General features: G+C 37.6%; 1 protein-coding gene across 14 annotated transcripts in view; it reads left to right on the forward strand.

Moving 5' to 3' along the window:
* CFAP20DC (CFAP20 domain containing) overlaps positions 1 to 12,511 on the forward strand; it is a 267,642-nt gene that overhangs the window by 97,949 nt on the left and 157,182 nt on the right. For all 14 annotated transcript variants that reach the window (XM_070359614.1, XM_070359613.1, XM_070359611.1 and 11 more), the window contains one exon: positions 5,716 to 5,830. In XM_070359614.1, the coding sequence (XP_070215715.1) occupies positions 5,716 to 5,830 (115 nt within the window). The remainder of the gene's footprint in view (positions 1 to 5,715; positions 5,831 to 12,511) is intronic.

Here is a 12,511-nt window from a genome sequence, read left to right on the forward strand (position 1 = left end):
AAGCAGTAGATGACAAATCACTATAGCCTAGACTTAAGGGAAAATAGTTTTTAATGGTTTAAGGTTTTAAAATGTTAGCATCAAATTCAAATGCATATAGACCATTCACCAGTCTTATGCTGAGTCATACAGAGTCTTAGTATTTTTTTTTTAATGAAAAACAAATTTTACAAGTATGTTTTCTGATCACAGTGGGACTAAATTAAAAATCAATAGTAATTAAATATATAGGGGAAAAAATACTGTACTGTTTGGAAATTGAATGGCACATTTCTAAGTAATCCAAGATTCAAAGAAAAAAAAGCATATGGAAATTAGAAAATATTTCAAACTGAATAAAAGTTACAATACAACATAATCAGAATTTGTGGGATGCAGCTATAATAATGCTTAGAGGAAAGTTTGTCATTTTAAATGCCTGTATGAGAAAAGAGAAAGATCTAAAATTAATTATCTAACTTTCCATCCTAGGAAGCTAATGGGAAAAAAAGGTAACAAATTAAACCCAAAATAAGTAGAAGGAAAGAAATTATACAAATAAGATCAGGAAGCAGTAAAATTGAAAAGAAAGAAAAGTTTTTCAACAGCAAAATTGTTTCTTTTAAAAAAATGGACTTCGTAAACCACAGCAGGATTGATTTACTTAAAAAGAGAGAAGTCACAAATTACCAGTGTCAGGAATGAGAGGGTATACCACTACAGATCCTACTGATCCTACAAAAAAGGAATTTATCGCAATAAAGTCAACAATCTTAAATGAAAATTGCAACTTACCAAAACTGAAACAAGAAAAATTGGAAATCTGAGTAGCCCTGTAAATCTATTAAATTGAAGTATAACCTTAATCTTCCTAGAAAGAAAACTTCAGGCACAGATGGTAAAGAATCTGCCTGTAATACAGGAGACCTGGGTTTGATTCCTAGGTTGGGATGTTCTCCTGTAGAAGGAAATGGCAACCCACTCCAGTATTCTTGCCTGGAGAATTCCATGGACAGAGGAGCCTAGCCAGCTACAGTCCATGGGGTTGCAAAGAGTCAGAAGCTACTGAGCGATTTAGCATTCAAGAATAATTAGCAGCATTTTGAACAAATTTTTAAATAATAGAGGAGGAAACACTTTCCAAATCACTTTATGAAATTAAATTCTGTTATCAAAACCTGACATAGATATTTCAAGAAAATTATGTACCAGTGTCCCTCATGAACATAAGTGTAAAAATCCTCAACAGAAATGCTAGCACAATTGAAACTTACACCCAGAATATAAGGTTGGTTCCACATTTGAAAAGCAATCACCATAATTCAGTATATAGACAGAATAAAGGAGAAAGATAATAGGATCATTTATCAATACAGAAAAAAAATTTTACAAAATTCTACACCTTTTCATGATTTAAAAAGTTTCAAAAAACTAGAAATAGAAGGAAAGTTTCTCTGATAAAAGAAACCTACATCTAAAATCATATTTAGTAGAAACTTAGTGAACATTTTCCCCTTATGATCAAGAACAAGGCAAGATCTTCTACTCTCATCACTTCTGTTCCATATATTGTGGAGATCCTAAACCAAGACAGTAATGCCAGAAAAAATAAATAAAAGGTATAAAAATTGAAAAAAACAAAAGTTGAAATCTTTATTTACTGAAGACATGGTTGTGTATGTAGAAAATTCTCAGGGACCTAGCAAACCACTACTAAAACTCATGAATGAATGAAGTAAGGTCATAGGAAACAAGGTCTATATACAAAACTCAATGGTATTTCTATATACTATTCTGCTTATTTAACTTATATGCAGAGTACATCATGAGAAACACTGGGCTGGAAGAAGCACAAGCTAGAATCAAGATTGCTGGGAGAAATATCAATAACTTCAGATATGCAGATGACACCACCCTTATGGCAGAAAGTGAAGAAGAACTAAAGAGCCTCTTGATAAAGTGAAAGAGGAAAGTGAAAAAGTGGGCTTAAAGCTCAACATTCAGAAAACTAAGATCATGGCATCCGGTCCCATCACTTCATGGCAAATAGATGGGGAAACAGTGGCTGACTTTATTTGTCAGGGCTCCAAAATCACTGCAGATGATGATTGCAGCCATGAAATTAAAAGACGCTTACTCCTTGGAAGAAAGGTTATGACCAACCTAGAGAGCATATTAAAAAGCAGAGACATTAGTTTGCCAACAAGCGTCGTTTAGTCAAGGCTGTGATTTTTCCAGTAGTCATGTATGGATGTGAGAGTTGGACCATAAAGAAAGCTGAGCACTGAATAATTGATGCTTTTGAACTGTGGTGTTGGAGAAGACTCTTGAGAGTCCCTTGGACTGCAAGGAGATCCACCCTGTCCATCCTAAAGGAAGTCAGTCCTGAATATTCATTGGAAGGACTGATGTTGAAGCTGAAGCTCCAATACTTTGGCCGCCTGATGCGAAGAGCTGACTCAGTTGAAAAGACCCTGATGCTGGGAAAGATTGAAGGCGGGAGGAGAGGGGGACGACAGAGGATGAGATGGTTGGATGGCATCACTGACTCAATGGACATGAGTTTGAGTAGGCTATGGGAGTTGGTGATGGTCAGGGAGGCCTGGCGTGCATCAGTCCATGGGGTCTCAAAGAGTCAGACATGACTGAGTGACTGAATTGAATTGAAAGCATTGTGAAACAAATTAAACAAGGCCTAAATAAATGGAGAGAGATATCATGCAAGTGATTGACTCAGTATAGTTCTCCTTAAATTGATCAATAGATTCAACACAATCCAGTTAAACTCTCAGTAACTTGTTTTTTTAGCAGAAAATAAGAGGATCTTAAAATCTGTATGGAAAAGCAAGAGCCAAACAGATCTTAGACAAAACCAACTTGAAGAGTTTCTTTACCTAGTTTTAAGACTTAACTGTGAATCTACAGTAATGAAAGCAGTGTGACATTGGTGTAAGAATGGGTAAATGAAGCAAATGGATTAATATGGAGTAAAGAGTCCAGAAATAAACACACACACATATTTATAGTCGATTGAGTTTCAGCAAAGCACCAAGACATTTCAGTGAGTAAAGAAGTCTTTAATAAGTGATGGTAGGACAGCTGGATAAACATACAGAAAGGAAAGAACCATACCCAGTACCTCACACAGCACAGAGAACTTGATGTGAGATGAATCGTGGGCTAAATGTAGAAACTGAAGCTATAAAGATGTGAAAGGAAACAGAAAAGTACTTTCACAACTTTGAAGTAGGTGAGGATTTTTTAAGACAGAAAGCACTGCTATAAATAATGATCAACTGGACATCATGAAAATTAAAAACTTCTGCTTATTAAAACTCATCGTTAAGCAATAAGCTAATCGAGATAAAGCATATGTGAGTCTTCTGTGTTCTATTCGTGATACTTTTCTCTAACTTAGAGATTATTTCCAAATAAAAAGATACCATTACGATAACATGCAAGAAAATACTCAGTTTATATATATATAAACACACAAACACATATACATAAATGAGATTGAACACTAAAATCTGTACATTTCAGTTATACATATCTTACCCCAATAAATAAAGAGACCATATCTGTTTATCTTTATGATATCTATTCATCATGCATGGTAGAATGTTGACCCTCTTGTAGGCTCCTGTTGTGCACAATACATTATTATAAACTCCTTACCTTAGCATAAAGCCCCAGCATGATTTGGTCTATTACCTCTCCTTTCTATCTCATGTCTCTCTCTTACATATTAAGTCCTAGCCCTGCTGACTTTACTGTCTAAAGTAGTTTATTTCTTGATATTTTCTAGTTCAGTCTCTTTTTTTGTCTCCTTCATTGCGTTTGGGATAACTCGCATTTGTTTTGTCTCATTATACTTTTTTTACCTGCCTTTTCCACAGGACTAGAAGCTCTAGGAAGGTCGAAATCCTGACTTTTTCACTGTTGTATTCCCCAAAATATACCCAGGATGTTGGCTTGGCTCAGGGAATATTGGTTGAAAAAGTGAATGAATGAATGTTCCTGTTGTTCCATCTGTTGATGAAATGGGAGTATACTCAGATAGTCCTCTGTTTGGAATTTGATCCATACCTCTTCAAATAAAAATGACATAGTCTTATCCCTACAAGCAAAGCAAACCTTAATAAAATGGTGTCTCAAATAAGTTTTTGGTTGATGGCAATCAAACATTTTGTTTGATTCAAGGGAATTTTTTGTTCTCATTTTCTTTGCAAAATTGCTGTATGTATAGTTTTTCATTTCCTAATCAGTACTTGATACTGAAGAGAGTTAATAGCAGCCCTTTTGACAATGCCTTACAAACATATTTGATCCTGAATCCTATGGTAAAATGTTTGAGAACACTAACCATATGGATACATTTATTATTTCAAATATATATAAACATATTGCTGCACTATCTATGTAATGAAAGTTACATAAATACACTTTAAAAGGTTGGTATGAAAGGTGATCTAATATTTTTTGCCTCCCCTCCATGTGTTCCTCCCACTTTGAATATAGTACCCTAGGGCAAATATTCTACATTTTCTTAATCTCTGTAAGGGTAAAACCTCAGTAGTGTTAACACTTTTACATTTTAAACCTTGACTCTGACAATGACTTGAAACGCTTTATTGCTTTTTAAATGAATTTATGGTATTGTTTAGTGCAGGTAGGGTAGAATTTTTAGGTCTGGGGAATATTCTGAAATCATTTCTCCTAATATTTATTGTACCTATTTTTTAACATTGTTTAGTGATAGTTTTAATGAGATTAGAAAAGTGTGAAGGGGAGGCAAGGGATAGGTCTGGAAAAGCCTGTGTTGATTTACACGATAGTTAATTACACTATAAATATTGGTAGCAGTATATTTGAATGAAATGTCTTCTTGAGGAATTGCTAATTGTAGAAAATTTGCAGTTAGTGCACCCAGACAAAGTTGCTCAAAAATGGGGTAAATATCACTATTATTGGAGAATAAAAAGACAGTTTTTAAGGAAGCATCAATGCTTCAGTATGCAGCTTGAGACAGGTTTGGCTATTTTAAGCCTGCTCTGTTACCTCTGAGACCTAAAAGAAGCAGAACATAAAAATGAGCCTCTATCAATTTGAAGCAAACCTAATCTCTGTGATCATAGCTGTGGTCTAAATCTATTAAAGATGTTCAAATTCAGTGTCCTTGGTATCACTGTGGGTTGACCTGAGTAGTGAGCAATAAACTTGTGTATTATAATTCTGGCTTGAAGATATGTGCTTGGAAAGTGAAACCGACAGTCAGTGTTTTGTGTCTGTCTCTAAGCAGGCCAAGAGCCTATATAAAATGACAGGTGGATTTTTAGGAAAAGAAACCCATAATGTTTTCCTATTTAGTAGGTGACAGTATGTCCCAAGATAGCACAAGCTTAAGGGGCTGGAACAAGCATGGTTATTAAAGGCTAGCAGCTTCTCAGTTCATACAAATTGAATTTTTTCATAGGCTGGAAGACTAGTAATATAGGGTAGAGTACTGAAATAAATTAGCATATTAAGTGAATTTATACACTCAGGCATGTGTGCACTTTGAATTTAAGGAAGACATTTTATTACTTCTTCAAAGAAAAAGGCAATTTCTAAATTCTGCATTTGATCTCCCTGTTGAAAAGGGCCTATATGATAGATTACATCAGTTTGATGATTATCCAAAAAAGTGGTTATTATATTGATGGGAATCTTTTTATCTTCTCTCTCTTTTTTCAGAATTACTGATTTGAGGAACATAAAAAGAAGATTGTATTTATCTACAGTCCATAAGGAATTGTCTTCAACCCCTCTTCATGCAAAAATCCCACTCTTCATGATTAAGCGCAAAATTGTAAGTGTCACATGAATATTGCTTAAAATATTAAATTCATTTCAGTAAATATTAATTCTGGGCCTATGCTGTATATGAAGCATTTGTTAGGTTACATGATTGTATTAAAAATGAATAGATGTATTCTCTTCCCTCCAGTTAAAGAGCTTAAGATTTATGAAGTGGAAAAATATAATTGTTTGAATATCTAGAGTATCACCAAAACTGTGATAGGAAGCACAGTAGAGAGAGAATGTGCTGTTGGTACAGTGAAAGGGATGGAAATCGATCTGACTGCAGGATAAGAAAAGGTTTCACAATTGCACTCATCTCACACGCTAGTAAAGTAATGCTCAAAATTCTCCAAGCTAGGCTTCAGCAATATGTGAACCATGAACTTCCAGATGTCCAAGCTGGTTTTAGAAAAGGCAGAGGAACCAGAGATCAAATTGCCAATATCCACTGGATCATCAAAAAAGCAAGAGAGTTTCAGAAAAACATCTATTTCTGCTTTATTGACTATGCCAAAGCCTTTGACTGTGGATCACAATAAACTGTGGAAAATTCTGAAAGAGATGGGAATACCAGACCACCTGAGCTGCCTCTTGAGAAACCTGTATGCAGGTCAGGAAGCAACAGTTAGAACTGGACATGGAACAACAGACTGGTTCCAAATAGGAAAAGGAGTACGTCAAGGCTGTATATTGTCACCCTGCTTATTTAAGTTATATGCAGAGTACATCATGAGAAACGCTGGGCTGGAAGAAGCACAAGCTGGAATCAGGATTGCCAGGAGAAATATCAACAACCTCGATATGCAGGTGACACCACCCTTATGGCAGAAAGTGAAGAACTAAAGAGCCTCTTAATGAAAGTGAAAGAGGAGAGTCAAAAAGTTGGCTTAAAGCTCAACATTCAGAAAACGAAGATCATAGCATCTGGTCCCATCACTTCATGGCAAATAGATGGGGAAACAGTGGAAACAGTGGCTGACTTTATTTGTCTGGGCTCCAAAATCACTGCAGATGGTGACTGCAGCCATGAACTTAAAAGATGCTTACTCCTTGGAAGGAAAGTTATGACCAACCTAGACAGCTTATTAAAAAGGAGAGACATTACTTTGTCAACAAAGGTCCATCTAGTCAAGGCTATGGCTTTTCCAGTTAGTCATGTGTAGATGTGAGAGTTGGACCATAAAGAAAGCTGAGCACTGAAGAATTGATGCTTTTGAACTGTGGTGTTGGAGAAGATTCTTGAGAATCCCTTGGACTGCAAGGAGATCCAACCAGTCCATCCTAAAGGAGATCAGTCCTGGGTGTTCATTGGAAGGACTGATGTTGAAGCTGAAATTCCAATAGTTTGGCCACCTGATGCGGGAAACTGACTCATTTGAAAAGACCCTGATGCTGGGAAAGATTGAGGGCAGGAGGAGAAGGGGATGACAGAGCATAAGATGGTTGGATGGCATCACCGACTCGATGGACATGAGTTTGGGTAAACTCCAGGAGTTGATGATAAACAGGGAGGCCTGGTGTGCTGCAGTTCATTGAGTTGCAAAGAGTTGGACACGACTGAGTGAACACTGAACATGAAGGAGATTGTTCTTTTCATTGACTTTGAAGGACTGTATTAGTAGAATTTCAACAGGTAGAGATGCAAAACTGAGCATTTCTAGCATAAGTGAAAATGTGGAGGCTGGAAAGTGGTGCATATTTGAAGAAGAGAGGATGATACATCATTGTTGCCAGATTTCTTAAAGTAGCCTTAAGGAAACCTCAGTTCTGTAATCCAATAGCCTGATACAGGTTGGGAGATTTTTATAACCTCTGAGACCCCAAGCAGCATAATGTATAAGTAGGTAAGCAGTAGGTAACAGGCTAATAAATTTTGGCCTAGTATGACTGACTAGTCTTTTTCAAATGTCAGTCATTTCAGTACTACTCTCATGACTTTACCATATTTGGATACTAACTGTTCCAGTGTAAATAATACTTTACTTTTAAACGAACTCAACTTTATTTTTTTACTTAAATTTATTTTTAAGTTATATCACACTTATGAATGGAAAACCAGTATAACTTTACAGAAATAGAAATTAGCCATAACAATGAACATACTGAAAACAAACAGTATTTTAGAGTCTAGTTAAGTACTATTTCCTGTTAAGGGTTCTGTCCTGAGGCCTACTCTTAAATTAATAGGAACTTATCAAGAGTTAGATACATGTTGAAACATTTTCTTGGGCATAATTAGGATTGAAACAAAACTGATAGAGGGAAATTTGTATTCTGTGATCCATAGCCATTTAATGCCATGCCCATGAACAGTCTAAAACCATTCGCATGCAATGCATATTCCACTCTTCGGGAGCCACTTTAGAGAGAAAAGGAAACTATTAAGCTTGGTTTGAAGAGGAACATACAGTCAATTCTGTGCTTGGGAAGATTAATCTGGTAGTGACATTTGGAATGGCTTGAGGGGACTAAAAAGTGCAGACGAGGATATCATATGCAGTACTCCAGACTGGGATAATGAGGACTAGGGCAGTAGCAGTAGAGGAATGGATGTGAAATAACATCAGAAACTTATGGTCCAATGAACTAAGACATATTTAAACAGAGCGGTTCTGTATCATGTAGTACATGCTGCGTGAGCAGAACCCACAGTGACTGTGGAGCACCAGGGGAATGATCAGAGAAGGGCTCCTAAAGAAGAGGATGCCTGAGCTGGACCCTGAAAGATAAGAAGGCATTAACCAGGTTGAGTGGGGGTGGTATTCCTAGAAGAGAAATAGTAGCAGTAAGAGTAGCTGCATGAGATGCGCAGGTAAGTCCAATAATTCAGTGTTGCTGAAAAGAGACCAGTAGGAAAGTAGTAAGGCTGGAGAGGAAAACCGGGCAACCTCCTGGTAGGCTTTGTGTTTACAGCCACAGATCCTGAACTTTTATCTCATAGGTGATAGGGAGCTACCGAAGGGCTTGCAGGAGGAGTGCCTGGTCAGATTTGCATTTTAGATGGAGTATCACTTTGGAGGATGGGTGGGAAGGATGAGACTAGAAGTCAACAGGACCAGTTAGAAAGTCAGTGCAATTGTAGCAAGAAGGTAAGCTCCATGAGAGCAGGGTTTTATATCATTTTGTCAGTCTTGTATCCCCAGTGCCTATAGCAGGACCTGACTCCTCCTAGACACTTGGAGATTCAGATGGTAAAGAATCTGCCTGCAGTGCAGGAGACCCAGGTTCAATCCCTGAGTTAGGAAGATACCCTGGAGAAGGGACTAGCGACCCACTCCAGGAACAGCAATCTGGAGAATTCCATGGACAGAGGAGCCTGATAGTGATAGCTTACTGTGAATGATGTCGAAATCGTGGTCTCCAAAGAAGAAGATTTATCTTCAGGACCAACGACCAGGTTTGATCACTCAAGAGCTTTTTTGTAGCGAAGTTTTATTAAAGTATATAAAGGGACAGAGGAAGCTTCTGACATAGACATCAGAAAGGGGATGGAGAGTGCTCCCCTCACTAGTCTTAACAAGGGAGCTATATACTTTTTCAATTGGTTATTACATTAAGTCAAAAGAATGTCTAAAGGTTGTAAAGGTCTTACCAGACCCACTCCCAGAATATACATTTTAAGATAACAGGATTAGTCAGAAGGTTCTTAAGAGGGAGAAAGATGTCCTCAAGCAGGATACATTGTTGTTATATAATCATTGTTACAGAGTTTAAGGGAAAACATATCCTTGAGCAAGATGAGTTGTTTTGTTGTGCAATCATCAGCTCTGGGCTTTAAAAAAAAAAAAATTTTTTTCCTTTTCTTTTCCTTGAGAACTCCAGACCCCTTGATCCCCCTTGAGAGCCCCAGACCCCTCTCTCCTCCTCAGGGACCCCAGACTTCTTATCAACCTACCTAGGAATTGACTCTCCCAGTAGGCTACAGTCCATGAGGCCACAAAGAGTTGGACATGACTGAGCAATGAAGACACACACAGAGACAGTCAATAATTATAAAAATGGATGAATGAGTAGATGAATAATCTAGGTAAAAGAAATGAGGTCCTGAAGTTGGAAAATAGAAATCAGAGTGTAGATGAGGAAGCGGAGTTGGAAAATAACTATAGGTAATAGTTTTAATTGAAAATTAATTAGAAATGAAGAAGGAAAAGTCAAGGATGACGCTGAGTTGGCTTCCTAGTTTGGATGACTGGCGACAGAATCAATACATAGAAATCCAGGAGAAAGGTTAAAAAGGAAACATGGAAATGTTGGTAAAGGAGTCTGAAACATTCAGATTGAGAATTCGGGCTGATTTTGGGGCCTCTTGATGAAAGTGAAAGAGGAGAGTGAAAAAGTTGGCTTAAAACTCAACATTCAGAAAACGAAGATCATGGCATCAAGTCACATCACTTTATGGCAAATAGATGGGGAAACAGTGAGAGACTTTATTTTGGGGGGTTCCAAAATCATTGCAGATGGTGATTGCAGCCATGAAATTAAAAGATACTTATTCCTTGGAAGAAAAGCTATGACCAACCTAGATAGCATATTGAAAAGCAGAGACATTACTTTGCTGACAAAGGTCCATCTAGTCAAAGCTATGATTTTTCTAGTAGTCATGTATGGATGTGAGAGTTGGACTTAAAGAAAGCTGAGCACCAAAGAATTGATGCTTTTGAACTGTGGTGTTGGAGAAGATTCTTGAGAGTTCCTTGGACTGCAAGGAGATCCAACCAGTCCATCCTGAAGGAAATCAGTCCTGAATATTCATTAGAAGGGCTTCCCTGGTGGCTCAGACGGTAAAGCATCTGCCTACAATGTGGGAGACCCGGGTTCAATCCCTGGGTTAGGAAGATCCTCTGGAAAAGGAAATGGCAACCCACTCCGGTATTCTTGCCTGGAAAATCCTATGGATGGAGGAGCATGGTAGGCTACAGTCTATGGGGTCGCAGAGAGTCGGACACGACTTAAAGACTTCACTTTCATTCGTTGGAAGAGTTTCAGTCCAATACTTTGGCCACCTGATGTGAAGAACTGACTCAATGGAAAAGACCCTGATGCTGGGAAAGATTGCAGGCGGGAGGAGAAGAGGACAACAAAGGATGAGATGGTTGCATGGCATCACCGAGTTTATGGACATGAGTTTGAGTAAGCTCCGGGAGTTGGTGATGAACATGGAAGCCTGGCGTGCTGCAGTCCATGGGGTCACATAGAGTTGGACATGACTGAGTGACTGAACTGAACTGAACTCAGCGTACAAGTGGCACCTAAAATCATGAGAATGGATGAAATTGCCTGCAAAGAGAATAGAGAGTGGCAGCAGCAACAATAAAAGAGTCTAGAGGAGGAAATACAAGGACTTGCCCAGGAAAAGGGATGGGCAAAGGAAGAAGAATGCATGAAGGAGGCAGGGCAACAATGAGAAAGTGATGCGAAGCATGAAGCAGAGTAAAGTGTGTCGAAACCAACAAAGTTTTGCTAAGAGAAAGTCAGTATGTGAAAATATTTGGGAATATGGCTATCAAGAGGCCATAAGTAACTTCATTAACAAGTTTTGATGTATGAATCAGTGCAGTGGGCTGAGCAAATGGAAGGTGGAGACATGGGAACATCCTGATCATTGTTTTTAGGGCTTGATGCTAAAGTGGCTATAAATAGGGAAGGGGAGGAATCAAGAAAAACTGAGGTTTTGAGTCTGAGAAATCTTGGAGACTGAACCAATAACACATAGAGCTGGACTGTGGAATAAATTGATGGTTTATGTTTATAGAAGAATTATTTTAATTCATTGTATATTAAACATTCACAAATGCAAAAGATTAAATGCAAATACTTCAGTTATTAAGGTTTAATTATTTAAGACATTAAGGAAATGCTTTAGTGCCTTACAAATAAAATTGTATCCATTGTCTTATATTTGGGTATGATTTCCTTATTCATCTAAGATTGTTTAGAGTTCAGTGTTAGGTAGTTTCCAAGAGTTAAATCATATGTAAGACCCATACATTATTCTGTGTGTGGTTTAGGATTGTCATTACCTTGCTTTTGTGACTTCAGTCACCCTTGTCGATTGACTAACTGAAGTGTCTGAATATAGTTTTGAAATCTGAAGTAATCATTCTGTACATAATTATAATCTACACACATAGGCCAAACTTTAGATAAGGATTTTATCTCCTATTTGCTCTTTAGGTGCTACATCTTCCAGGAAGTCCTCCATGGTTTCCCCTCTGTTGACTAGACATTTTTGGGTACAGTTATCATCATTACCGTCCACAGATTCATAATTCTCATAACACTTGTTCACCCAGCACTTTAATTCTGTGTTTACATGTCTGTCTCCCCCTTTAGACTGTCAGCATGTCTCATTTGGCTTTTATTCCTGGTCCTTATGAGTGTAGAACATATTAAGTGCTTAGTAACTGTTGAACAATTGACAGGTCCTAATATGCCTAGTAACTTGGGACATAAAATAATGAGTTTATCATGGACAAATTGTATAAGCTTTCTAATGTGCTTACATGTTCTATAAATGTCCAGGAGTATTCAAGCAACTATTAAGAAACTCGATTCTAAAACTTTATCTCATTTTTCCTCATCACCCACCCCCAACCCCGTCTAGGAGATGCTACAGCAGTAGAGGGTGTTTCCTTTCCACTACTAATATAGTCTGTTCCAAATGAGTCCTTATTGAATCAAAACTGAG

Source organism: Bos mutus, chromosome 22 (assembly GCF_027580195.1).
Source record: "Bos mutus isolate GX-2022 chromosome 22, NWIPB_WYAK_1.1, whole genome shotgun sequence".
Taxonomy (NCBI): domain Eukaryota; kingdom Metazoa; phylum Chordata; class Mammalia; order Artiodactyla; family Bovidae; genus Bos; species Bos mutus.